At 42.9% G+C, this 26,058-nt stretch overlaps 1 protein-coding gene across 3 annotated transcripts in view; it reads left to right on the top strand.

Moving 5' to 3' along the window:
* The window catches only part of aup1 (AUP1 lipid droplet regulating VLDL assembly factor), a 58,874-nt gene extending 46,546 nt beyond the window's left edge, over window positions 1-12,328 (top strand). For all 3 annotated transcript variants that reach the window (XM_073042105.1, XM_073042104.1, XM_073042103.1), the window contains 4 exons: window positions 1,432-1,590; window positions 9,250-9,428; window positions 11,062-11,153; window positions 11,947-12,328. In XM_073042105.1, coding sequence (XP_072898206.1) covers window positions 1,432-1,590; window positions 9,250-9,428; window positions 11,062-11,153; window positions 11,947-12,013 — 497 coding nt within the window. In that variant the 3' untranslated portion in view covers window positions 12,014-12,328. The remainder of the gene's footprint in view (window positions 1-1,431; window positions 1,591-9,249; window positions 9,429-11,061; window positions 11,154-11,946) is intronic.
* Window positions 12,329-26,058: the final 13,730 nt, after the last annotated feature.

The raw sequence follows: 26,058 nt of genomic DNA, 5'->3' as shown, positions 1-26,058 counted from the left end.
GTTCAAAATCTCCCCCATCTCTTTTGGCTCCACACATAGCTGTCCACTCTGATTCTCTAAGGGACCAATTTTATCCCTCACTATCCTTTTGCTGTTAATATAACTGTAGAAACCCTTCAGATTTATTTTCACCTTACTTGCCAAAGCAACCTCATATCTTCTTTTAGCTTTTCTAATTTCTTTCTTAAGATTCTTTTTACATTCTTTATATTCCTCGAGCACCTCATTTACTCCATGCTGCCTATATTTATTATAGATCTCCCTCTTTTTCCGAACCAAGTTTCCAATATCCCTTGAAAACCATGGCGCTCTCAAACTTTTAACCTTTCCTTTCAACCTAACAAGAATGTAAAGATTCTGTACTCTCAAAATTTCACCTTTAAATGACCTCCATTTCTCTATTACATCCTTCCCATAAAACAAATTGTCCCAATCCAATCCTTCTAAGTCCTTTCGCATCTCCTCAAAGTTAGCTTTTCTCCAATCAAAAATCTCAACCCTGGGTCCAGTCCTATCCTTCTCCATAATTATATTGAAACTAATGGTATTGTGATCACTGGACCCGAAGTTCTCCCCAACACGTATGTCCGTCACCTGACCTATCTCATTCCCTAACAGGAGATCCAACAGTGCCCCTTCTCTAGTCAGTACCTCTATGTATTGCTGCAAAAAACTATCCTGCACACATTTTACAAACTCCAAACCATCCAGCCCTTTTACAGAATGGGCTTCCCAGTCTATGTGTGGAAAATTAAAATCTCCCACAATCACAACCACAATGTGCTTTAACTTCAGCTATTGTCTAGTCAGCATTTTCATTTTTATTAACTGCCTTCTAAATGGCCATGAAAGAGATTCTGCTGCTTCAGATTCCTGCTAAAAATGCTCAACTGGGAAGAGTCAGAGTTATAGCAAAACCAGACACTTCTGCCCATCTAATCCACAGTGAACCATTAATCCGCCTAGTCCTGTCGACCCGCACTCAGCCCATAGATATCCGTACCCTTTCCATCCATCTACCTATTCAAATTTCTCTTAAATGTTGATATCAAATTCACATTTAACTGTTTCCCTGGCTGCTTGTCCCTCATGTTCCCCTTTAAGCATTTCACCTTTCACCCTTAACTCATGTGACCTCTAGTTCTAGTCTCACCCAACCTTAGTGGGAAAAGCCTCTTTGCATTTACGCTATATAAAACCCTCATAATTTTGTATACCTCTATCAAATCTCCCCTCATTCTTCACAGGGAATGAAGTCCTAACCTATTCAACCTTTCTGGCTGACTCAGTTCTTCAAGTCGTGGCATCAGCCTTGTAAATTTTCTCTGCACTCCTTTAATCTTCTTGACATCTTTTCTGTAGATAGGTGACTAAAACTGCATACAGTGCTCCAAATGAGGCCTTACCAACTTAATATTAACTTTGTTTCAGGAACTAATGCTCCACCTTCAGGAGCTCGACCTCGTACCTTCCTTCCAGGATTGAGCCTTAGCAGTCTGTCCGCAGAGGATATTCGGATCGCTGGAATGGCAAAGCAGGTCAAAGAGGTTTTGCCTCACATCCCACTCAATGTCATTAAAATGGACTTGGGTATGACTTTGTCTTCTCTCCTTTTCATCAGCTCCTCCCTCTTTCATTTGCACTTGTTCCCATATTAGAAGGGACATCATCATGGTTATTATAGGAATTGATTTGCTATTGTCTGATGTACTGAGATACAGTGAAGATATGTCTTGCACACTGTTCATACAGGTCAAATCATTTACAGTGCATTGAGCTAGAAAAAGGTAAAGCAATAACAATGCAGGGTAACGTGTAAATACGACTTAAATATTGCAGTGCAGGTAAGCAATAGAGTGCAACATCATACCGAGATAGACTATAAGGTCAAGAGTCCATCTTATCACACAGGAGGTCCATTCAAGAGTCTGATAACGGTGGGATAGAAGCTGTCCTTGAGCCTGGTGCTACATGCTTTCGGGCTTTTGTATCTTCTATCTGATGGGAGAGGAGTGAAGCCAGAATGTTCAAGACAGGTAAGGGTATTGGCCGCTTTACTGAGGCATCGTGAAGTGTAGGAAGAGTTCAGAGTAAATTTATTATCAGAGTACATGAATGTCACCATATACAACCCGGAGATTTATTTCCTTGCCGCCTTTCATAGTAAAAAACAAGCGCAATAGAATCAATGAAAGACTGAACAGGACAAACAAGCAACTAATGTGCAAAAGGTAACAAATTGTGCAAATACAGAGAAAAAAACAAAAAAAAAGCAATAATTATCAAGAACATAAAATAAAGTCCTTGAAAGCAAGTTTGGTGGTTGTGGGACCTGTTCAGGTTGGAGTGAGTGAAGTTATCCCCTCTGGTTCAAAAGGCTGATGGTTGAGGGGTAATAACTTCCTGAACCTGTGGGCTGGATGTTGAGGCTCCTGTACCACTTTCCTGATGGCAGCAGAGAGAAGAGAACATGACCTGGATAGTGGGGGTGCTTCCTGAAGATATATGCTGCTTTCCTGCGACAGCGGTCCTTGTAGATGTATTCAATGGAGGGGAGGGCTTTACCCGTGATAAACTAGGCAGTATCCACTACTTTTTGTAGAGTTTTCCCTTCAAATACATTGGTGTTTCCAATCCAGGCCATGATGTAACCAGGATATCAGTATTCTCTCCATCACACATTTATAAAGTTTGTTAAAGTGTTAGATGACATGTTGAATCTTCACCAACTGGCACTTGTATGCTTTGTAATGGCACTTGTACCCATGACCAGATCCTCTGAAATGATAACACCAAGGAATTTAAAGTTGGGAAGGCTCTGATCCTATGATGAGGACTGGCTTTTGGACCTTCAGTTTCCTGCTCCTGAAGTCAGTACAGCTCTTTGGTCCTGCTGACATTGAGTGAGTTATTGTGGCATTACTCAGTCAGATTTTCAGTCTCCCTACTATATGCTGACTTATTTGGCCAATAACAGTGGTGTCAGGAAACTTAAATATGGCATTGGAACTGTGCTTAGTCTCACAGCCATAAGTATAAAGCAAGTAGAGCAGGATGCTAAGCACACAGGCTTTTAGTGCACCTGTGCTGATGGTGATTGCGGAGGAGATGTTGTTGCCAATCTGTGCTGATTGGGATCTGCAAGTGAGGAAATTAAGGAGGTATTGAGACCTAGGTCTTGAAGCTTACTGATTAGTTTTGAAGGGATGATAGTACTGAATGCCAAGCTGTAGTCACTGAAGAGCATCCTGACTGTCCAGATGTTCTGGGATTGACTGAAGACCCAATAAAGTGGCACCTACTGTTGACCTGTTATGAAAGCAAATTAGAGTGGATCCAAGTCGCTCCTCAGCCAGGAGTTGATTTGTTTCATCATCAATCTCCATGAAGGGGAGGCTGTTTGCCATGATGGTTGAGCTGTGTCCACAACTCTGCAGTTCCTTACAGTGGTGTGAAGATCATTTGAGGTACCAAGCATTATGCACCCAGAAAAATGATGATTATCGGATGAGGTAGAGTGGGGGGTTGGGGGGGGGGGGGGTTGCCATTTGGCTGTCAGTGCCTGCCCTGCTGTTAGTTGGGTCATGGCTGGTTGCCTATGTTAGTGCCACCTTGCTACACTGACGTTATTTATTGAGTTTCCATTTGAGTTGTTTGCTGCCTGAGTCTTATCTCTGACTTTCTTTGTAGCTGAGTGTCGCAGATCTCAGCAGTGACTCTGAAATCTCACCACACAGCCTCTATTAATCTTTCACACTGGGCAGTGAACATGCCTGACTGCTCAACTGGTAAGAACATTGCATGCCCATTTGGCATGTACCACAGCGTCTGCCGTCAGCACTCTCAATTAAAGATTAGTTTTGTTTGTCACATGTACACCGAAACACACAATGAAATGTGTTGTTTGTGTCAGCAACCAACATAATCTGAGATGTGCTGGGGCCATTCTTCCAGCACCAGGTATGTGAGAAGAAACCAGAGGACCTAGAGGAAGCCCGTGTGGCCACGGAGAGAGCATGCAATCTCCTTACAGAATGGACAGGAATTGAACTCCTGATAGATGTTAGCATTGCAATAGCATTACACTAACATCTATCATAGTTCAGTTTTCAATTCTGACACTGTAAGAAGTTTGTACATCTTTCTCATGAAGTGCATGAGTTTCCACTGACATTACAAAGGCTTACTGGTTAATAGGTTAGTTGGTCATAGTAAACTGCCCTATGATTAGGCTAATATTAAATAGGTGGGTTGCCAGGTGGAGTAGTTCATTGGGCTGAAAGGTCCTGTTCCATGCATCTCTAAATAAAAATAAATGAATAAATAAATGTGGTTCTTTCCCAATGATATTCCCTCCCAAAAAATATTCCCTCCCCCTCCCCTCTTCTTCTTATTCCCTCCCCCTCCCCTCTTCTATTTCCCAATCTGGCTTCTTACCTTTTCTCACCTCCCCCCGGATCCTCTCCTTTCCTTTCTCCTTTGGTCCACTCTCCTCTCCTATCAGATACCTTCCTCTCCATCCCTTTACCTTTCCCATCCACCTGGCTTCACCTTTCACCTTGTGTCCTTCCCCTCCTCCTCCTCCTCTTATTCTGGTTACTTCCTCCTTCCCTTTCAGTCCTGAAGAAGGGTCTCAACCCGAAACGTTGACTGTTTATTCCCCTTCATAGATGCCCCGTGACTCCAGCACCCGCCGAATCTCTTGTGCTAATAAAACTTTGGTTAGGTCATACTCAGAACATTGCGTGCATTTCTGGTTACACGTTACAAAAAGGTTGGAAACTTTGGAGAGAGAGAGAGGAAAAATAGTTCACCAGGCTATTGACTGGATTAGACATAATTTGCCATAAGGAGAGTTTGGACAGAGATGGATTGTTTTATTTGGAGTGCTGGAGGCTGAGGAGAAACCTGATGGAAGTATATAAAATTGCAAGAGGCATAGATGGGGTAGATGGTCTTTTCCTCCCCAGATTGGAAATGACAAATATTAAAGGAGATGAGGCTAACGTGGCAAAGGGAAAGTTGAAAGGGGTCTTTCAAAACAAGGTTTTTACAGAGAAACCCGCACAAAATGCTAGAGAAACTCAGCAGGTCAGGCAGCATTTATGGAAATGAATGAACTGTTGACGTTTCAGGCCGAGACCCTTCTTCAGGGCATAGCTGAATTTCTGGATTTCCAGCATCTGCAGAATATTTTGTGTTACTGTTTTTATAGTCTTGAACCAGGAAATGTGGTGGAATCAGATACATTAGCAAAGTTTGAGACATTTAGACATGCACATAAGCAGGCGGGGAATAGAGGGATGTAGAACACGTGCAGGCAAATGTGTAGTTTAAATCGACATTATGGCCCAAAAGGTCTATTCTTGGACTGTGTAAAAGGTCTCAACCTCAAACAATGACCATCCCTTTGGCTCCGTGAATGTGGTCTGACCCAGAGAGTTTCTCCAGCAGTTTGATTTATTGTTTGAATCGGTCATATCCCAGATGTGACAAAACACCTCCTTGAGTTCAACCTTAATTCCTAAATTTAGTCACTGATGAAAAATTCCAGTTTCTACCATGGGAGGGCACTGTTGCACCAAAGAAATCTGTTTTTCTTTTTAGAATTTTATTTTAGAGAGTAGGCCCTCCTAGTGTACATGCCCTCTCCCTCTCTTTCACACACGTGCATACACACGTGCACAAAAACACACCTGCAATTTAACCCTAGCCTTATCACAGAACAATTTACAATTAATCTACCCGGTTAATACAGAGAATGCCGGGATTAACCTCTGAATTCCAACACATCAAAATGTAATAACGTCATGCCACTGTGGCGCCCCATCGATGTACCATTCTAAGAATCTCTACTGTAAGTGTCCTTAATTTATCATCCTTCACCAGAACCTGGCAGCATGTTCCATGCACCCACCACTCCCTGTGCAAAAACAAAAGTCTACTTCCGACATCTCCCCGATACTTCCCTCCACTCACCGTAACTGATGTCCTCTAGTGTTGGCCATTGCACCGTGGGGCATTTTTGCCTTTGGGGTGGTTGTATGTTCAAGCTTCATTCTAAGAATTGAGCACAACATCTAGGCTGGAAACCTGTGCATTAGGGCAGTGCCAGGAATGCTGCTGTTCAGGTGAGATGTCAGCTAGGAACTCATCTGCCCTTGTTGGTATATATAAAGGAAATGCACTGTTAATCAAAGATGGTAAAAGACTGTACTGTCTGATATTTATCCCTTGTCAAGTTTACTGAAAAATGCTCAGTTTTTGGACACACATAAAATGCTGATGCAGGGTCTCAGACAGAAACTTCGAAGTTAACATAAATTTATTACCAAAGTACATTGTGACCATTTACAGTGGATTCCAGTTAATTGGGGCACATCAGGACCAGTACATTTTGACCCAATTAAGTGCTGCCCCAATTAGCCAAAGTTTCTTGGAAATAGTTAAAAAGGTATATTAATAAAACTGAGTAATAAATTATCTATTTAAATGAAATATAGAACAAATTAGAACACTACCAAAACTACAAAGGTTTTTGCATTGGATCCAAAAGTTGTCAAAGGAGGAATTAATCAGCATTGTGTTCTTTTGACTGTAAGTGAACAGAATCAACTTAGACATGTTGTGCAGATAATGGGATGATTTCATACAATGCTTTTGATGACTGCGTCCTCCAAATCTTCATTTTTGTTGTAACATTCAAGATGATTATCAATACCTTCAAATTCTCAGTAGATTTTAAATTTTTGAAGCAGCGAATGCAGAATGCTTGAAACTGCAGTGAGCAAAACAGTTCCGAGCACATACACAAAGTACACTGCAGATGCTGTGGTCAAATCAACACGTATAAATAAGCTGGAGGAACTCAGCAGGTCGGGCAGCATCAGTGGAAACGAGCAGTCAACATTTCGGGCCGAGACCCTTCATCAGGACTCAAGTTCCGAGTTGTCTTGCTATTTATTTCTTGCCAGCCATCAGTGGCAAAAATTGTTGCTATGCAAAGACAAGCACATGCAGCTAATGTATTTAAAAACTGTTCATTTAAAGTACGGTGTTTTGTCTAATAGCAACACAAGTGCATGCGATTGACGCTAGTTAGAAACTGCTTGGAAACTGTCTGCTGCCCCAGTTAAGCAGCATATTGTCCCAGATAAACAAAGGGAATCCCAACTGTTTTCTCATTTAGATTTTACTCTTTAAGAGTTGTCTTAAGTAAGTGACTGTTCTGATTAATCGATGTCCCAATTAATCGGAACCTTCCTCTATACTTCCTTGAGATTATTTTCCTGTGAATGTTTGCAAGAAAATGATAGGAATGCAATAGAATTTATGAAAAACTATACAGAAAGACTGACAAACAGCCATTGTGCAAAAGAAGGCAAATTGTGTAAATTAGAAACATTAATAAGAACATTGAGCTATAGTGTCCTTGAAGGTGAGTCTACAGATCGTGGAATCAATTTGGTGTTGGAGTGACCGAAGTTATCCATGCTGATTCAGGAGCCTGATGATTGAAGGGGAATAACAGTTCCTAAATGTGGAGGTGTGGGTCCTAAGATTCTTGTACCTCCTGACTGAAGATAATATCAAGAAGAGAGCAGGGCCTGGATGTGAGGATCCTTAATGATGTAAATGTGCTCAGTGGTGTGGAGGGCTTTCCTGTGATGGACTTGCTGTATCAACCACTGGATATGAATGAACTAGTTGTTCCCCTGTCTGACCTGCTGAGTTCCTCCAGCATTTTTGTGTGTGTTGCACTTCTGTGGTGCCACACACAGCTCCAGTCTGCTGATCAGGTTCACAGATGACACTATGATCGGCCTTATTTCTACCGGTGGCGAGACACCCTGACACAGTGGTGCCAGGATAACAACCTCTCCCTCAATGTCCAAAAAACAAAAGACCTGATTGTGGATTACAGGTGGAACGGAGAGAGGCTCGTCCCAATCAACATCAATGGGCCTGCAGTTGAGAGAGTGAGTAGTTTCAAGTTCCTCAGTATGCACATCACCAATGATTTCATCTGGACTGTACACACTGGTTTTGTGGCAGTAAAAGCACAGCAGTGTCTCTCCCACCTCAGGCGACTGATGAAGTTCGGCGTGGGTCCCCAAATCCTCGAGACCCTCTACAGGGGCACCATTGAGAGCATACTGATTGGCTGTATCACTGCCTGGTACAGGAACTGCACCAACCTTGATTGCTGTGCACTGCAGAGAGTGTGGTATGGACAGTCCAGCACATCTTTGGAGGTGAACTTCCCTCCACTGAGGACATTTATAGCTGCATGTGCAGCAAGAAGGCCTGGAAGATCACTGGGGACACCAGTCACCCCAACCATAAACTGTTTCAGCTGCTTCCAACTGGCAAACGGTACCAAAGCATTGCAGGACCAGCAGGCTACAGCTTCTTTCTACAAGCCATTACACTTACAAATTCACATGTCTGTACGTTGCGACAGAGTCATAACGCAGAGATTTTTACTCCCTTACATTGTAGGATGGATGTAAGATTTAAATAAGTTCTAAATTCTAATCTGCAGAATCTTGTATGTTAGCTATTATTGTCTTGCCTGAGCCCATTTTGACTGAGCAACACGCACAAAATGCTAGAGGAACTCAACAGGCCAGGCAGCACCTAAGAATAAGAGTATTGTCAACATTTCGGACTGAAACACTACGAAATAGGTGGTGTACTGGCGCAGTGACTTCACCTCAAAAGTATCTCATGAATCATAGATCAAAATCAGGTTTATTATCACTGACATATGTCATGAAATGTGTTGTTTTGCAGTAGTAATACGGTACAATACATAAAAATTAATATAAATTACAATAAGATTATATAGTAAAAAAAATACAAAAAGAGCAAAATAGAGGGTAGTTCATGGACCATTCAGAAATCTGGCGACAGAAGGAAGAAGCTGTTGCTAAAATATTGAATGGGTCTTCAGGCTCCTGTACCTCCTCTCTGATGTAATGAGAAGAGTGAGGATCCTTGGTGACAGATGCCTCCACCTTGAGGCATCAGATTTTGAAGATGTCCTCATTTTTGGGTGAGACTAGTGCCTATGATGGGGTTGGTTGCAAAAACTGCTTTTGAGAATTAAGCTCATTTTCAAATTTTAAATAATATTTATCCCATGTGTAATTATATGTACTGTTGAGTGCTGGGTGTGTGTGTGTGCTGCTGATCTCAGTGGCATGACCCTATCTGTTCACTTTCCTTTGTCTTTTGCTCCCTCAGTAACTACAAAGTGTGTGGATACAACCATCACCAACCTGCTGGAGGGAAGGGTGCAGTTTGCTCCAGAAGAAGTTTCAGTCAGCTCTTCCAGCTTGTCCTTGTCAAATAAGCCTCACACTGCACCTCACAATTTGACTATGTCTCAGAAGAAGGTGCCAAGGGATGTACCTGCACCCAAGGTATTGGCTAGGATGACATCCATCACATTAACATTCGTCAGTTCTTGAGCCCCCTTGTGCAGCCATGTAGGTGGTAGACCAAGAGCTGAGTCAATGGCTGTACAAGTCCCTCCCTGCTTGGCAGATGTGAACAATGCTGAAAGTTAAAAGTAAGGGGATCTGTGCACGTGTGTGTGTGTGTGTGCACACACAATAGTGGGGGGAAATAAGCTATCAGTTGTTTATTACTCTACATGGAAAAATTCTGCAAATGCTGGAAATGCAGAACAACAAAGCGCTGGAGGAACTCAGCGAGTCAGGCAGCAACTGTGGAGGGGAATAAACAGTCAGTGTCCCTGATGAAGGATCTTAGCCTGAGAAAACAACTGTTTATTTCCCTCCACAGCTGCTGTCTGACCTGCTAAGTTCCTCCAGCATTTTGTGTGTCTTACTGTGGATTTCCAGCATCTGCAGAATCTTCTGTTTATAGTTGTATTTTTGTTCACTAAACTGGCAAGAATAGTGCTTGGCGTCACTGCTTCAAACCTGTGAATGGGAATGGCGGCCCAAAAATGTTGAGAGTGATAATAAATTATCATGATGGAATGGCAGAATAGACTCGATGGGCCAAATGGCCTAATTTTTGCTTCTGTCTTAAGATTTCTGCTTAAAGAACTTGTCCCTCGTGTTTTTAAACTGATTGCCCTCCCCCCTCCAATCTGTACAAGTATGTGTTATTTGTTTGTTTTATTTAGTGATACTGCATGAGCCACACACCCAATAATCCCCTGACAATCAACAAACCCAGTTAACTCTAACCTAACCTTGGGCCAATTTACAGTGACCACTGAACCTACCTGGTATGTTGTTGGAGTGTGGGAGGAAACCGGAGGATCCGGGAAGACCCACACACTCCATGGCTAGGATATACAGAGACTCCTTACAGAGGAGAGTGGGATAGAACTCTGAACACTGCCCTGAGCTGTAAAGGCGTCACACTAACCACCACACTATCCTATCATCAGTGTTGGATATTTCTACCCTGGGGAGAAAGATCCTGACTCCCTGTCTGCTTCTCATAATTTTGAAATCTTAGTCAGCTATCCCCTCAGCCTCTGGTGCTGCTTAATAGGCAACCCATGTTTATCCAACCTTTATTTGTTTATTTATTCAGCAGTACAGTGCAGAACATATCCTTCCAGCCCAATGAGCTGCACCATCCAACAACCCATCTATTTAACCCTAGCCTAATAATCACAGGACAATTAATAATGAACAATTAACAGTACATCTTTGGGCTGTGGGAGGAAACCACACCCTCACAGGAAGAATGTAGAACATTGGAATTGTACTCTGATGCCCGAGCTATGATCGTGTCAGATTAACCACTATGCTACCATGGCACTCATGCGCTGTAATGTAGACAGTGTCCTGGAGGATGGAGGTGTCCTGCCTCCTAATCATCCTGGACTTAACACGATGGAGAAGTTCTCTCTCTACTGGTCAAACTGTACAGATGTGCAGCAATTTGGGAGGGAGCAGTGGCCGATTTACTTGGCTTAAGGAAACATGCACGTGGTAATCAGAATTGAACTGAACTGGAATGTAGATTCATGCAGGTTTTCTGATCTGACATTTTTTCTTCTCTTTAAAGCTCATTTCTAAAACGACATTTGAGAAATCACCAGTTGACAGACATCTGTCCTTGCAAGAGAGGAAAGAAGCCTTGTATGCTTATGCAAGAAGGTCAGTACCATTTTATATAAAATTATTAACTATAGATAGAATGCTTGAAAGAAAAATGGGAGGGAAGGGTTAGATTGACCTTAGAGTCAGTTAATAGGTTGGCTCCATAAAACATAGGAACAGAATTAGGCCACTTGGCCCATCTAGTCTGCTCCATCATCCCATCAAGGCTGATTTATTATCCCTCTCAATCCCATCCTCCTGTCTTCTCTCCATAACCCATAACCCCTAACCTCCTTACTAATGAAGAACTTATTGATCTCTGCCTCAAATATACCCAATGACTTGGCCTCCATAGACAACTGTGGCAACAAATTCCAGAGATTCACCACCCTCTGGTTAATGAAATTCCTCATCTCAGTTCTTTATTCCTGAGGCTGTGCCCTCTGATCCTGGACTCCTACTAACGGGCTGAGAAGTGACAGATGGAGTTCAATCCAGAAAAGTGTGATGTAATAAAAAGAATAGATAGCATGGACAGCCAGTGCCTTTTTCCAAGGTTAATACAAGAGGCTGTCATTTTAAGATGATTGGAGAGAAGTGGGATGTCAGACACAGAAAAGTGGAGGGAAGGGTTAGATGGATCTTGGGGTAGTTTAAAAGTCAGCGTAATGTTCAGGACTGAAGGGCCTGTGCTGTGTTGTATTATGTTCTATGAAGCTTCCTCTTCACATCCACTCTATCCAGGCCTTACAATATTCAGTAGCTATCAATAAGATCTCCTCTTGCTAGGGGTGAGTCCCGCTGAACTCTAGTACAATCTCTGACTGACCTTCTCCCTTCTTGAAAACAGGCGATACATTGAGAAGCATGGGCTGCAGACACAGACGGATGAGAGCCAGGACAGTGACAGGACCTGAGATTTGCTCCAGCATTTCAGCTCGTAGCTCCACAGAAATGGCACTTGAAGTTTTTTTTTCTTTCTTTTTGCCTTTTTTGGAGATTGTTTGTCATTTATTTTGGAAAAAACTTTCTCTTCAATAATATGGGTCTAATTTTTAAGATATTTTATGGCAAACTTTTCAAACAATCACTTGCTGGGGATGGGGTAAGGGAGGGAGGAGTTCTGCAGAGTGATCTGCGTAGCAATCATGCATGTTCCTGTCATGGATACCTCTGGGAAGCGGTTGTGTCCTTGTATTTTTTGGAGTCTTTATAAAAGAGCTTACAACTGATCTCCTGCCTCCTTTCGCTGCCCTACTGTTTATTGAAATGTTTTAGTCTGTGGAATAATTCCTTGTGCACTTGGCTTTTGAATGTTTTTTTTTTATTTAGAGAAACGTCCCAGCGAGCTCATGCTGTCCAGTTGGGGGATGCAGTGTGTGGCTGGTGCGAACAGTACACTCGTATTCCTTGCCTCTGACGGTTGGTGTGGGGAGAGGCAGGAATGGAGAGCGGCTTCTGTAATCCGACACTGCACACTTCGCAAGCACTTTTAGAGATGCAGCACAGTATCCGGAGCAATGAGCTCGCACCACCCAGTTACGTCCATGTGATCAATTAACCAACCAACCCCATGCCTCGTCGGAATGTGGGGAGAAACCAGAGCACCTGGAGGAAATCCGTGTAGTAAAGTGGAGAACGTACAAATTCCTTACAGATAGCGGCAGGAATTGAATCTGGGTCACTGGTGCTGTAAAGCGATACACTAACCACTACGGTTCTGTACTGCCTACTGTTTTCTGTTGTAGAGGAGTAGCTCTGGGTTTATCAGAAGCTCAACTAGGGCTGAAGTTCAGCAGCTGTCTTAATGCATTGGTCAAACACTGATTCTATTAACAGCTAAACATGAGACAGTCTATGTGGCTGTCACCCGATAATTATCTGTTGGCAGTAATGAATCCCAGCAGCAAATGGAAGACTAATTACATTGTGAGTTAACACAGTATCTGAGCTGTTCCTAACCCTCCTCTCTCCTACCATTGAGATGTTCCTCTGTATGCCTGTTTTGTAGTTTGGAAAATAAAGGACGAAAAGAAGTTTTTGAAGAAAAATAATTTGGCCAAGTGTACCAATGGGGTCTCGGTAAAGGGTTTTGTCTTTGAATTTGATTTGATCGTGTTCTTAGCTATGATGATCTTCAGTGCAAATTTCACCCCAGAATTTGCCTCAGGAAAATTTGAAGAAGCAAAACAAGGTTGTGTTGAACTGGTTCATCACAGGAATAATATTTGTTGTACCCAATTGTACACGGTCTTTCTTCATTGAAAGCTATGAGAAATCCTTAACAGTAGCAAACATTTTCCATTGTTTTAAAAGAAGCACTAGCTAGCGTAAACAAAGTTTGGCCAGTCAATATATTGTCATATCTACTGAGATGCAGTGAAAAACCTGCATGCCATACATCACATTAGTGCATTGAGGTAGCATAAGGGGGAAAACAACAGAATGCAGAATAAGATGTTGAAAGTGCAGTGCTGGTAGACTTAAAGTACAGGATCATGACCAGGTAGACTGTGAGGTCGAGTCCATTTTATCTTTCTTTTTCCAGCCAGCATGAATATACACTTAGTGACCACTTTGTTAGGTACACTTGCTTGTTAATGCAAATATCTAATCAGCTCAATGTATAAAAGCATGCAGACATGTTCAAGAGGATCAGTTGTTGTGCAGACATCAGCATGGGGGAAGGAATGTGATCTAAGAGACTGACTGTGGAATGACTCGGTGCCAGATGGGGTGGTTTGAGTATCTGAGAAACTGCTGGTCTGAAATGTTCATGGACAGCGGTCTCCAGAGTTCACAGAGAATGGTGCGAGAAACAAAAAGCATCCAGTGAGTGGTAGTTCACTGAAAACTGGAGAATTAACAGGAAGGCAACAGTAACTCATAACCACATGCTACAACAGTGGTGTGCCGAAAAGCATCTCTGAAGGCACAAACTTCAAACGTCATCTAACGTCAAACTTAGAAGTGGATGAATAACAGCAGCAGAAGACTGCACCAGGTTCCAATTTTGTGCCTAATAAAGTAGCCATTGAATGTAGCATGAGAATTAGATAATTTGGTTCAGATATAGATGGTTTGTAAATGACACTGAGATTGTAAACCGTGTGCAAGGTAGAAGATCGGAACCAGTTGGGAAATTGGCCTCTGGGAAGGCAGTTGTGATTTAACTCAGGCTAATGTGAATTGATGCATTACCTTTGTTGCTCTTTATTGGCCACAATGTCATTTGGGATCTCCTGAGGCTTGTGAAAGAAATGGAAGTCCATCCACCACCATCTCATACCTTTAACACTCTCTCCAACACACCCTCATTCACAGCACGTTCTGTGAGTTATGGCACGGTTACACAGTATTGAGCTGAGCTTTCTGGTGCGCTGACTATCCAGGAAACATTTACACAAAACGTATACTAACTCAGTTTTGTTGTCCCCGCAGTCTTACCAACTCACCCCCGTCATCTACACACAAGGAGCAATTCACAATACCCAGTTATAAATCCACATCTGGGATGTAGGGGGATAGATAACCAGAGCACCCACATGGTCACAAGCAGAGTGTATGACTCCATGTAGTCTGTGCTGAAGGTTGGGTTTAAGCCAGGGTCACTAGAGCTCTGAATTACTGGTTGAAAGTGTTAAAGAGTTGAGGCAAGCAAGGACACATGGAGTTTTGCATGGCTACTCGGGATGTCCCTCAGTGACACAATTGGAGTGTTATACTTAAGAAACTGAAAAAGAATGATTGAAAATGCTGTCAATTTGAAGTGCTGATGAGATGACTGGAGATGGCAAAAATCCAAAAATTGCTTGAGGCTATTCTCATCCTATTTCTCCAAAATTCTTGAAACACAAGCTTAGATGTCTTCCATTAGGCAGAAAATTCAAAGGCCTAAAAAAATACCACCAGGCTCAGGGACAGCTTCTCCACACCCCACCCCTACCACATGTAGTAAGGGTTCCCTACTATGATAAGATGGACCTTTAACCTCTCAATCTACCTCAAAAGGATCTTGGATTTTATAGACCACCTGTACTGCTCTTTATCTGTAGCCATTACACTTCGTTCAGCATTCTGTTATTGTTTTATCTTGTTTTGCCTCAATTCACTGTGTAATGATTTGATCTGTATGAGCAGTTTGCAAGACTATCTCGGTGCATGTGGCAATAAACCAATTCCGATTCCAAAAAGATTGATTTCTTCTCAACATTAGAGAAGCAGCAGCTTCATCAGACTTTTCTTTTGGATAGTAATGTGATCACTCCAGTCAAGTAAGATGTTCTCCTAAATGGTAATTCCCCTAATGGAGAACTGTTTAATGTGGGGAGGTTGATAAATGGGCAGTCACTAACACAGTCCTTGACAGATCAGGGTCCGGTGGTGTGGAATGCAGGATGACTGGGGACCCTTCACTGCAGTTGTAGTTGCGTCAGCATCTTCCATCAGCTCCAGCATTGCAGTCTTGGTTGGATCGCTCTTTGGAACTTTCCCTTTGACCTTGCCACCATAGATGACCCTACCAGGAGCTAAGCTCCAGAAGGCATCACTCTCAGGATCTCAGTTACACACAAGCCTCTCCAGTATGACAAGGTGACGATTCTCTTTTTGATGGACAAGCTTAAGAACAACAAATTGCATTGGTATAGCATTTTTAATCAGAATTCTTGTTAGTTACCTCACAGACATTTGATGCAGCCACTCAGCATTTTTGAGGCCGTGATTAAAAGCTTTGTTTAAAAATGCTGAATGTCTTAGTCATAGTCAAAGAGTCATACAGCACAGAAACAGGACTTTGGCCCAACTCATTCTTGTCTACTTGAGCTGGTCTCATTTCCCCATGTCTGGCTCATATGCCTCTAAGCCTGGGGTCCACAAACCCCATCAACAGTTAATGATAGGGGTCCATGGTATAAAAAAGATTGTGAACCTCAGCTCTGAGCCTTTCTTATCAATGTACATATCCAAGTGCCTTTTAAACATTTTAATTGTAGCCACAGTGTAGCTCATTCTGCATACCCACCTCATTGCCCCTCAGAATCGTTTAAACCCCTCACCTAAAAGCTATGCCATCATGGATTAACAATAATTGGAGGCAGTGCTTACTAGTTGTCTGCTAAGTAATTCTCTACCATCTGCCAGAGGTGTTAATGAGAAGTTCTTGCACTTGGCATTCAAACTATAATAGTATGACTGTCGGTACTAGCAAATACTACTGCTAGTGTAGCAGTTAGCGTAATGCTATTACACTGCAGTGCATCAGGTCAGGGTTCAATCCCAGCGGGTTCTGTAGGGAATTTGTATGTCTTCCCCGAGGAAAGAGTGGGTTTCCTCTGGGTGCTCCAATTTCCTCCTACATTCCAAAGGCGTTAGTTGATCATTGTGAATTGTCCTGTGATTAGGCTAGGGTTAAATTGGGGGTTGCTGGTGTGGCTTGAAAGGCCTGTTCCACACTGTATTTCTAACTTGTTTTAAATACCCTTACACTAGGAAATAGACTGTGACCATTGACTTTATTGGTGCCTCTTAAAGCTGAATAGAGAATTCCAGAGGTCTGGACAAAAATAATGCAGCTGCTCAAACCTTGAGATCAATTTGGGTGAAAGATGTTAACAAAAGCCTTGACCCTCATGATCTCAGGCAGCATGGGACTATTTCAATGAACATTGACAGAGTTTCTCCAACTATTACAGTACAGCATCATTCTTTTAAAACACATTGTTGAATAAGTTCAGAATCAGAATCAGGTTTATTATCACCGGCATGTGACGTGAAATTTGTTAACTTAGCAGCAGCAGTTTAATGCAATACATAATCTAGCAGAGAGAAAAAATAAAATAAAACATAATAATAAACAAGTAAATCAACTACGTATTGAATGGATTATTAAAAAATGTGCAAAAACCAAAATACTGTATATTTAAAAAAGTGAGGTAGTGTCCAAAGCTTCAATGTCCATTTAGGAATTGGGTGGCAGAGGGGAAGAAGCTGTTCCTGAATCGCTGAGTGTGTGCCTTCAGGCTTCTGTATCTTCAACCTGATGGTAACAGTGAGAAAAGGGCATGTCCTGGGTGCTGGAGGTCCTTAATAATGGACACTGCCTTTCTGAGACACTGCTCCCTGAAGATGTCCCGAGTACTTTGTGGGCTAGTACCCAAGATTTACAACCTTCTGCAGCTTCTTTCGGTCCTGTGCAGCAGCCCCTCCATACCAGACATGCAGCGTGTAGTGTAAATGTCCGTGATGGCAGGAAGAGAGACCCCGATGATCTTCTCAGCTGACCTCACTGTCCGCTGCAGGGTCTTGCGATCTGAGATGGTGCAATTTCTGAACCAGGCAGTGATGCAGTTGCTCAGGATGCTCTCAATATTCAATGTTCAGTCCTGACCTTGGGGTTGTCTGTGGAAGTGTGACTGTATGGGGTTTCCTTCCAAATCCCAGCAGTTTTTACATTAACTGGCTGCTGTTGATGGGAATAAAAATTGGGATTAATGTAGGATTAGCCGGTAGATGGTAGGTGTAGATTCAGTGTGCCAAAGGTAAGGGGACTGTTTCAGTTTTCCCTATCTCTGTTCTCTATCACTATTCTCTATCAACCTCTATATCTTTACCTACCTTCTTCTATATATATCTCTCCCATTGCCTCCATCTCTCTCTCTCTCTCTCTCTCTCTCTCTCTCTCTCTCTCTCTCTCTCTCAGAAACAGAAAGATCATTATAATTTTAAAAGCAAAATAAATATAGATATATAAGATGACATATGCATAGATTGATTGTATGCCCATGAAGTGACACTGGGCTGTATATAAGGTGACTGATGGGAAATAACGTAGTGGTGGAGATAGTGGGTGGAGGTGTTGATTAGTCTTACTGCTTGGAGAAAGTAACTGTTTTTGAGTCTGGTGATCCTGGCGTGGATGCTACAAGCTTCCCTCCTGATGGGAGTGGGGTGAACAGTCCATGAGCAGGATGGTTTGGGATCCTTCATGATGCTACTGACCTTTTTCCAGTACCTTTCTGTTTATACTGTACCTCCTTGATGGCGGGTAGGCTGGTGCCAATGATGCATTGGGCAGTTACGACCACCCAATGTCCTGACTGCCACAGTGCAGTTTCTGTACTAAATAGTGATGCAGCTTGTTAGGATTCTCTTGTACTGCGAATCTGTAGAATGGTGTGAATATTGATGTGCAAAGTCCCACTCTCTTCAGCCTTCTCAAAAAAAGGAGTCATTGGTGAATATATATACACACATACGCATATGCACATACATAATAGTATCTTTTTTTCCTCTATTCCCCCTCTCTCTTTCTCTCTCTATATATATATCTTTGTCTAACTTGGATAATCTACAATAGAACTGCACAATTCTAATACAAATGGACAAAGTATGTTCTTTGATCTTGCCCTTCCAGCTCTAAGGAACACATTTTCCTTGCCCGTGAGTTGCCACAACACCTTCCCGTGGCCTTGAGTCTAGAGCACCTCAAATCTGGCTTCATAACCAGCATTCCACTCGCTGATCTCTTTTCAGGCCACAAAAAAAGTTACCTTCGGTGTTTATAACCCCGAGAATGTGAACATCTCCCAAGAGCCACTCAGCCTGTGGTGGATTTTTGTCTGTCTGTTCAGGGGTGCTATAGAAATACAGAGCCTGTGGGACAATAAGCCGCTCAGTACATACGTGCTTAATGGTTAATCAAACACCCGTGTGTGTATGTGTTGCTTGTAACTCATTTATTAAGAATCGACTGGTCTGCCTCAGTTGTGAGCCATTCCCATCCGTTGTCAGATGAATGGGCTTCAGACGATGCCTCCTAATGAAACTGCACTCCATTAGTGCTGCTCGAACAGATTGCTCTGATCCAGAAATGAATTGAGGGTTTTTTTTTCCTCCTCTGTGTTTCTTGAGATCATTCTCATTCCATTATCTGCCATTTACTCATCCTAATCACAGCCAAATTGCATTAGCCAGCAATGATTAGCTCTGCTCGCCTCTCCTTCCAGCTTTTGATTCGATTTCCTTGCTCAGTCAATAGGGCCATGAGCCTCAATAGTTATATAGTTTGGATCCTTAAGTGGAAACGCTTCCTTAGATATCCATCCGATACACTCTGTGGCCACTTTATTAGGTACACCTTTATCATACTGGGTACCTTTGTTCACATATTTCTTCATGGCATGGATTCAACAAAGTTTGGAAACATTCCCTATGGTTTCTGCTCCATGTTGACGTACTAGTGTCATGCAGTTGCTGCAGATCTGTCGGCGACACCAGCCTGAACCGATGACATAAGGCAGGATGGAGCCATGGGTCCATGTTGTTTATGCCTATCATCTGCATGTCACAGTAGAATTCAAGATTCATCACACCAGGTGTTTTGCTAATCTTCTACTGTCCAGCTTTGGTCAGCCAGTGCCTCTGTTTTCTGTTCTTAGTTGACGGAACTGGAACCCCGTGTGGCCTTCTGCTGCTGTAACACATCCACTCAAGGTACAACGTGTTGTGAGTTCAGAGATGCTTTTCTTCACATCACTGTTGTAACGTGTGGTTATCTGAGTTACTGTGGCCTTCCTGTCAGCTTGAACCAGCCTGGCCATTCTCCTCTGACCTCCCTCATTAACAAGGTGTTATCACCCACAGAGCCATCAATCACTGGATTTTTTTTTTGTTTTTTTTTGGCATTCTCTGTAAGCTCTATAAACGGTTGTGCACGAACACTTCAGAAGAACCCTAGTTTCTGAGATACTCATACCACCCCGTCTGGTACCAACAACCATTTAACAGTCAAAACTCTTAAATCACATTTTTTTGCCCATTCTGATGTTTGGTTTGAACAACAAATGAACCTCCTGATCGTGTCTGTTTGCTTTTATGCATTGAGTTGAGTTGATTAGCTGAATAGATATTTACATCAACGTGCAGGTGTACCTAATAAAATGGCCAATGAGCCACTCTTCTAAGAGAACTGAACTAAGCCAGCAGAAGGTTCAGGGGCATTTCTGCAGCTGGTAGAGTTACCGCCTCATGATCTTGGAGATCGAGGTTCAATCCTGACATTGGATGTTGCTTGTGTGGAGTTCACTCGCTCTCGTCGTGACTATGTGGGTTTTCTCCAGAATGTTTTGTCCCAGGTTCCAAAGACGTGCAAGCTGATAGACACATTGGCCACCAAACACAATGTTACACCCCCCCCCCCCCCCCCACACCTTTGCTTTCCACAGGAATTATTCCCTACATGATTCCCTTGACCATTTGTCCCTCCCCACTGATCTTTATTCCCGGCACATATCCTTGCAAGTGGCCAAAGTGTTACACCTACCAATCTCCTCCTCCCTCAGCTCCATTCAGGGCCCCAATCAGCCCTTCCAAGTGAGCCAACACTTGACGTGCAGTTCAGTTGGGGTCATCTACCATACCCGATGTTCTCAATGTGGCCTGCTGGATTTTTGAGATCCAGTGTAGACAGAGGAACCACTTTATCCAGTACATTCACTCCACCCTTAAAAACCAGGATTTCCACTGGCCAAATTTCCAATCCCCATTCCCTTTCCAACACGTCGGTCCATGGCTCCTCTTCTGCCACGATGAGGCCACTCTCAGGTTGGAGGAGCAGCGCCTTATATTCTGTCTTGGTAGCCTCCAACTTAATAGCACAAGCATCAATTTTGCCAACTGCCAGTCATTTTACCCCCCCCTCTTCTCTCTTCATTTCCCCAATCTGGCCCCCGTGTTATTTCTTCTCCTCACCTGCCTATCGCCTCCTCCACCTTCCCTTTCTCCCCACACCTCTGCTTTCCACAAGAATTATTGCCTTTATGATTCCCACTCCTATTAAATTCCTTCTCCTGCCTTATACCTTTTCCACCTATCACCTCCCAGTTTCTTACTTTATTCCCCCTCCCCACTCACCTGCCTTCACCTGTCTCCTTTTTTCTTGTCCACCTTCCCCTCTCCCCCCCCCCCCCCCCACCTTCTTATCCTGGAATCTTTACAGCCCTAAAGAAGGGTCCCGGCCTGAAACGTCAACTGTTTATTCATTTCCATAGATGCTGCCTGACCTGATGAACTCTTCCAGCACTTTGTATGTGTTTCACAAGATATATCACCCAGTTATGTATGTTGTGTCCCAATAACATAGTTGTTAGTGCAACTGCGTTGTAGTGCCAGTGATCACTGACTGGGGTTCGATTCCCACCACTGACTGTAAGGAGTTAGTACGTTCTCCCCGACCTCCGGTTTCCTCCCACAATTCAGAGATGTACGGGTTAGGGTTAGTAAGTTATGGGCATGTTATGTTGTCACCAGAAGCATGGCAACAGTTGTGAGCTAACCTCAGCACAGTCCTCACTGGTTTGAGTTGAAACAAATGACACACTTCTCTATATGTCTCAATGTAATGTGACAAATAAAAACTAATCATTAACCTTCTCAAAACTTTGCTTCCCACTTTCCCTTAAACATGTGCAGCATTAGAATGCTCCAACATGTCTTAAGGTAGGTAATCGCAGCTGTAGATCGGAGTGTGTACAATGAAGGCCAGGGAGCAAAGATAAAAAAATGCCTCCAGTCCCCGTTTCCTTGTCATTCTAGGAATTAATCTTCACTTGCTGTGCCTCCACTAGTATAGCCATCCACTCTGGGATTCTCTGCAAACCTCACAGTCTCTCCAACAATCTTTGTTCCTTATAACATTCCTCATTGGCCAAATATTCTTTAAGTCCAATTGTCACTTGTCCAAGTATCACTTTGTAGCTTTATATCAATAACAATAACCGACCCACAGGAAATATATCAATAAGATAGAAAGAGTAGAAAGAAAATTTACAAGGCTATTACTGACGTGACACATAATGAACGATCAAGGATGTTACTTGGACTTGAGAAGCTAAGTTTAAGTAGGTTAGGACTTTATTCCCTCAAGCATGAGGGGAGATTTGATTGAAGTTTACAAAATTATAAGGGGCATTACAAGGCTTTTTCCACTGAGGTTGAGTAAGACTAGAACTAGAGGTTACACATTAAAGGTGAAAGGTGAAATGTTTAAGGAGGACTTGAGGGGGAACTTCTTCACTCAGAGGGTTGTGCGAGAGTGGGACAAGATGCCAGAGGAAGTGATGGATGTAAATTCAATTTCAATATTTAAGAGAATTTTGGAAAGATACATGGATGGAAGGGTATGGAGGGTGCAGGTTGATGGGACTAGTCAGAATAACAGTTTGGACTAGAAGGACTGAAGGGTCTGTTTCGTTACTGTAGTGCTCTATAACTTTCTGACTGTAAAACTAACCTGTGAACAACTTTGGGGCACTTTGACATGTGAAGGGAACGATATTAACGAATGCTGTTGTTCATAAGTGCTTAATGTGTACACATTAAATCTACCTTGCAATTATTGTAAAAGCATCAGTAATGATTTATAATTCATTTGGAATAGAAATTTGATACGTGCACACAGGCAAATATTGCTGACAGCATCAAGTTTAGAGAAGGGGAATAATCAGCTGAACCAGAGCCGCCTTTGCAGACTCACCACCACACCTGGGTGACTGCTGTTCGCCGGTAATTCCTTTTCTTTTACTCCCCCTCCCCAGAATGTGGGTTACACAGCCAAGACCTTCTAAAAACCTACCTTTTCAATTTGGCCTACTTATTGGATTACTTAATGCTTGCTGATTTGTATATAATTTGTTATATTTGATTACATTTTTATTCTATATGTTTGTCTTTAAGTATGATTTTTAATTTTGTCTCATAGTTTTATGACTATATTTATTTATCTTTACAATCTACAGTATGTAAAGCACTTTGAGCCCCCATCTTACAGGATGAAAGCTGTATAGTTCTGTGCAAAAGTCTTAGGCACATATTGTATATATAGCTATGGTGCCAAAGATTTCTGCACAGTACTACAGTAATTTTAGATATTGCACTGTACTGCAGCCCCAAAAAAAAACAAATTTCATGAAATATGTGAGTGGTGATAAAGCTGATTCTGATATGGGTCTCTATTGTAGTGGGAATGGGGCAGGGAGAGGGAAATCATGGTTGGGACAAGGGGCAGGGAGAGGGGAATCATGGTTGGGACAAGGGGCAGGGAGAGGGGAATCATGGTTGGGACAAGGGGCAGGGAGAGGGGAATCATGGTTGGGACAAGGGGCAGGGAGAGGGGAATCATGATTGGGACAAGAGGCAGGGAGAGGGGAATCATGGTTGGGACAAGGGGCAGGGAGAGGGGAATCATGGTTGGGACAAGGGGCAGGGAGAGGGGAATCATGGTTGGGACAAGAGGCAGGGAGAGGGGAATCATGGTTGGGACAAGGGGCAGGGAGAGGGGAATCATGGTTGGGACAAGGGGCAGGGAGAGGGGAATCATGGTTGGGACAAGGGGCAGGGAGAGGGGAATCATGATTGGGACAAGAGGCAGGGAGAGGGGAATCATGGTTGGGACAAGGGGCAGGGAGAGGGGAATCATGGTTGGGACAAGGGGCAGGGAGAGGGGAATCATGGTTGGGACAAGAGGCAGGGAGAGGGGAATCATGGTTGGGACAAGGGGCAGGGAGAGGGGAATCATGGTTGGGACAAGGGGCAGGGAGAGGGGAATCATGGTTGGGACAAGGGGCAGGGAGAGGGGAATCATGGTTGGGACAAGGGGCAGGGAGAGGGGAATCATGGTTGGGACAAGGGGCAGGGAGAGGGGAATCATGGTTGGGACAAGGGGCAGGGAGAGGAGAATCATGATTGGGACAAGGGGCAGGGAGAGATTCTGTAATGACAATCCCAATTGTTTGGAATCAAATGACTTTGGCTGGTGTCTCAGGGTTGGGTGTGTCTGCACCCATGTCATCCCCTGGCACTACTTCTCCTCGGCCTGTCCCACAACATTCCCTTGGCTCTCCACCCTCGCCATTCCCAACACCCTTTGCTCGCACCAGATTTACAAATTCGTCTCCACTCCATGTTGACAAATACAGTACTGTGCAAAGGTCTTGGTCACCTTAGCTATATATATATATATATATATATATATATATATATATATATATACATACATACATATATATATATATACCTAAGACTTTTGCACAACGCTATATTTAAAGTTACAGTAATAATTATTATCACAGCCTACAATCATAGCACAGATCCTGAGGTCTTCCTTCCAATAAACCAATGGCAACCATCCACCATTGAACACTAGAACATAGAACAGTACAACACAAAACAAGCCTATCAACCAACAGTACTCTAAACTATTATTTTTAAGAGATACGGGCAACATCCTCTCTAATTTTTTGAACAGTTGCACAAACCAGCTGTTGCTCTGAGCAGGAAATTTTTACATCCTGAAAACTGTGGCACTTTATATGTATTTTGTTTTGTAATATGCACATCAAACAAACACAAACCACAACTCACAAGACAAGTAAACAATGTCAGGCAGTCAAAACAACTGACCGGCACAGTGACCAAAGTACAACGATTTGACCAGATGGCGTCGGTGTTTGGTGGGCTGACAGTTTATTAACAATGAGCTACCAAGCTTCCATTCTGTGTTTATTGTTACAATTTGTAACAGTGTTCTAACTTGAAACTCTGACAACGTAAGTACGTTGAAGCTCTAGACTGTTCCTAGGTAAAGGTTGGGGTATGTTTATTATTTAGAAAATTTATGGATTATGTTCATTAACACATAATTACAGGGTTTTTCACAACAACATTAACATGATATAAAGGAAAATTCTAGCTGCATGGGAACTGTGTGTGAGAGCATTTCAGTTGCTGCACAGCCAGACATCTATGCAGCTTAGAGGGAACAACAGGTACAGACCTTTACCGGCTCAACAGGCCATCTGCAATCGATTAACCTACTAACTCATAGGTCCCTGGACTGTGTGAGGAACAGGGCACCTGGAGGAAATCTACACACTCATAGGGAGAACGTACAAACTGCTTAAGAAGTTTGAAATGCTTAAGGACAGTGGCAGGAATTGAACCTGGGCTGCAGGCACTGTAATGACCTTATACTAACTGCTACACTATCTGAAGCATTCAGGCGACTCTCAGATAGACGTGTGAATGTGCAGGAATTGGAAGGGTATGAACAATTGTATAGGTTGCGTGGGAAGAAAATGTTCCAAATTCATTAGGTTTGGGTTTCAGATTCTTGTACCTCCTCCAGAAGGTTATGTGAAGAGGGCATGTTGAAAGTCTTGAATGATGAATGCCACCTTTTTGAGGCACTGCCACTTGATGATATCTTCAGTGGTGGGGAGGGTTGTGCCTGTGATCGAGCTGGCTGTCTACAACTCCCCGCAGCCTCCTATGATCCTGCTCTTGGAGCTCCCAGACCAGGCTGTGATGCAACCAGTTAGAATGCTCTCCGCTGCTTACAGAAATTTGATAGAATCTTAATGACGTACCAAATCTCCTTGAAATCTTAACAAAGTAGAGCTGCTGGTGCAGCTTTGTCGTAATTGCCTCAATGTGGCAAGATTCTTTGATTTATCACATGCTTGTCCTCTCAGCCCCAAACTCCTCCCTTCTCCCCGTATCCTTTCATGCCCTGACTAGTCAAGAATCTATCAACCTCTGCCTTAAATGTGCTCAATAACTTGGCCGCCACAGCTGTGTGTGGCAACAAATTCCACTGGTTCACCAGACACCGGCAGGCTCTCCTCTTGGCCTACATTGGTTGTTGATCAAAATGGTGCATTTCACCGTATGTTTCAAATTTTCGATGTATATATGCCAAGTAAAGCTAATCTTCACTCTTTAATTAAAAGTGAGAGGCAGTTAATGCTTCAGGTTCATTGTCTCAGCCAACAGAGGGTCTCCCCGACAGGACGGCACTCTCTCAGTAGCCCTCCACAGATGCTGCCTGACCAGCTGAGTATTTCCTTTCTTTTATCCATTTTTATGTATTGCATTGTACTGCTGCCACAAAACAACAAATTTCACA

This window comes from Hemitrygon akajei, chromosome 4 (assembly GCF_048418815.1).
Source record: "Hemitrygon akajei chromosome 4, sHemAka1.3, whole genome shotgun sequence".
NCBI lineage: Eukaryota > Metazoa > Chordata > Chondrichthyes > Myliobatiformes > Dasyatidae > Hemitrygon > Hemitrygon akajei.
Note: the sequence above shows the minus strand (reverse complement) of the source record. Positions and strands in the feature narration are given on the sequence as shown.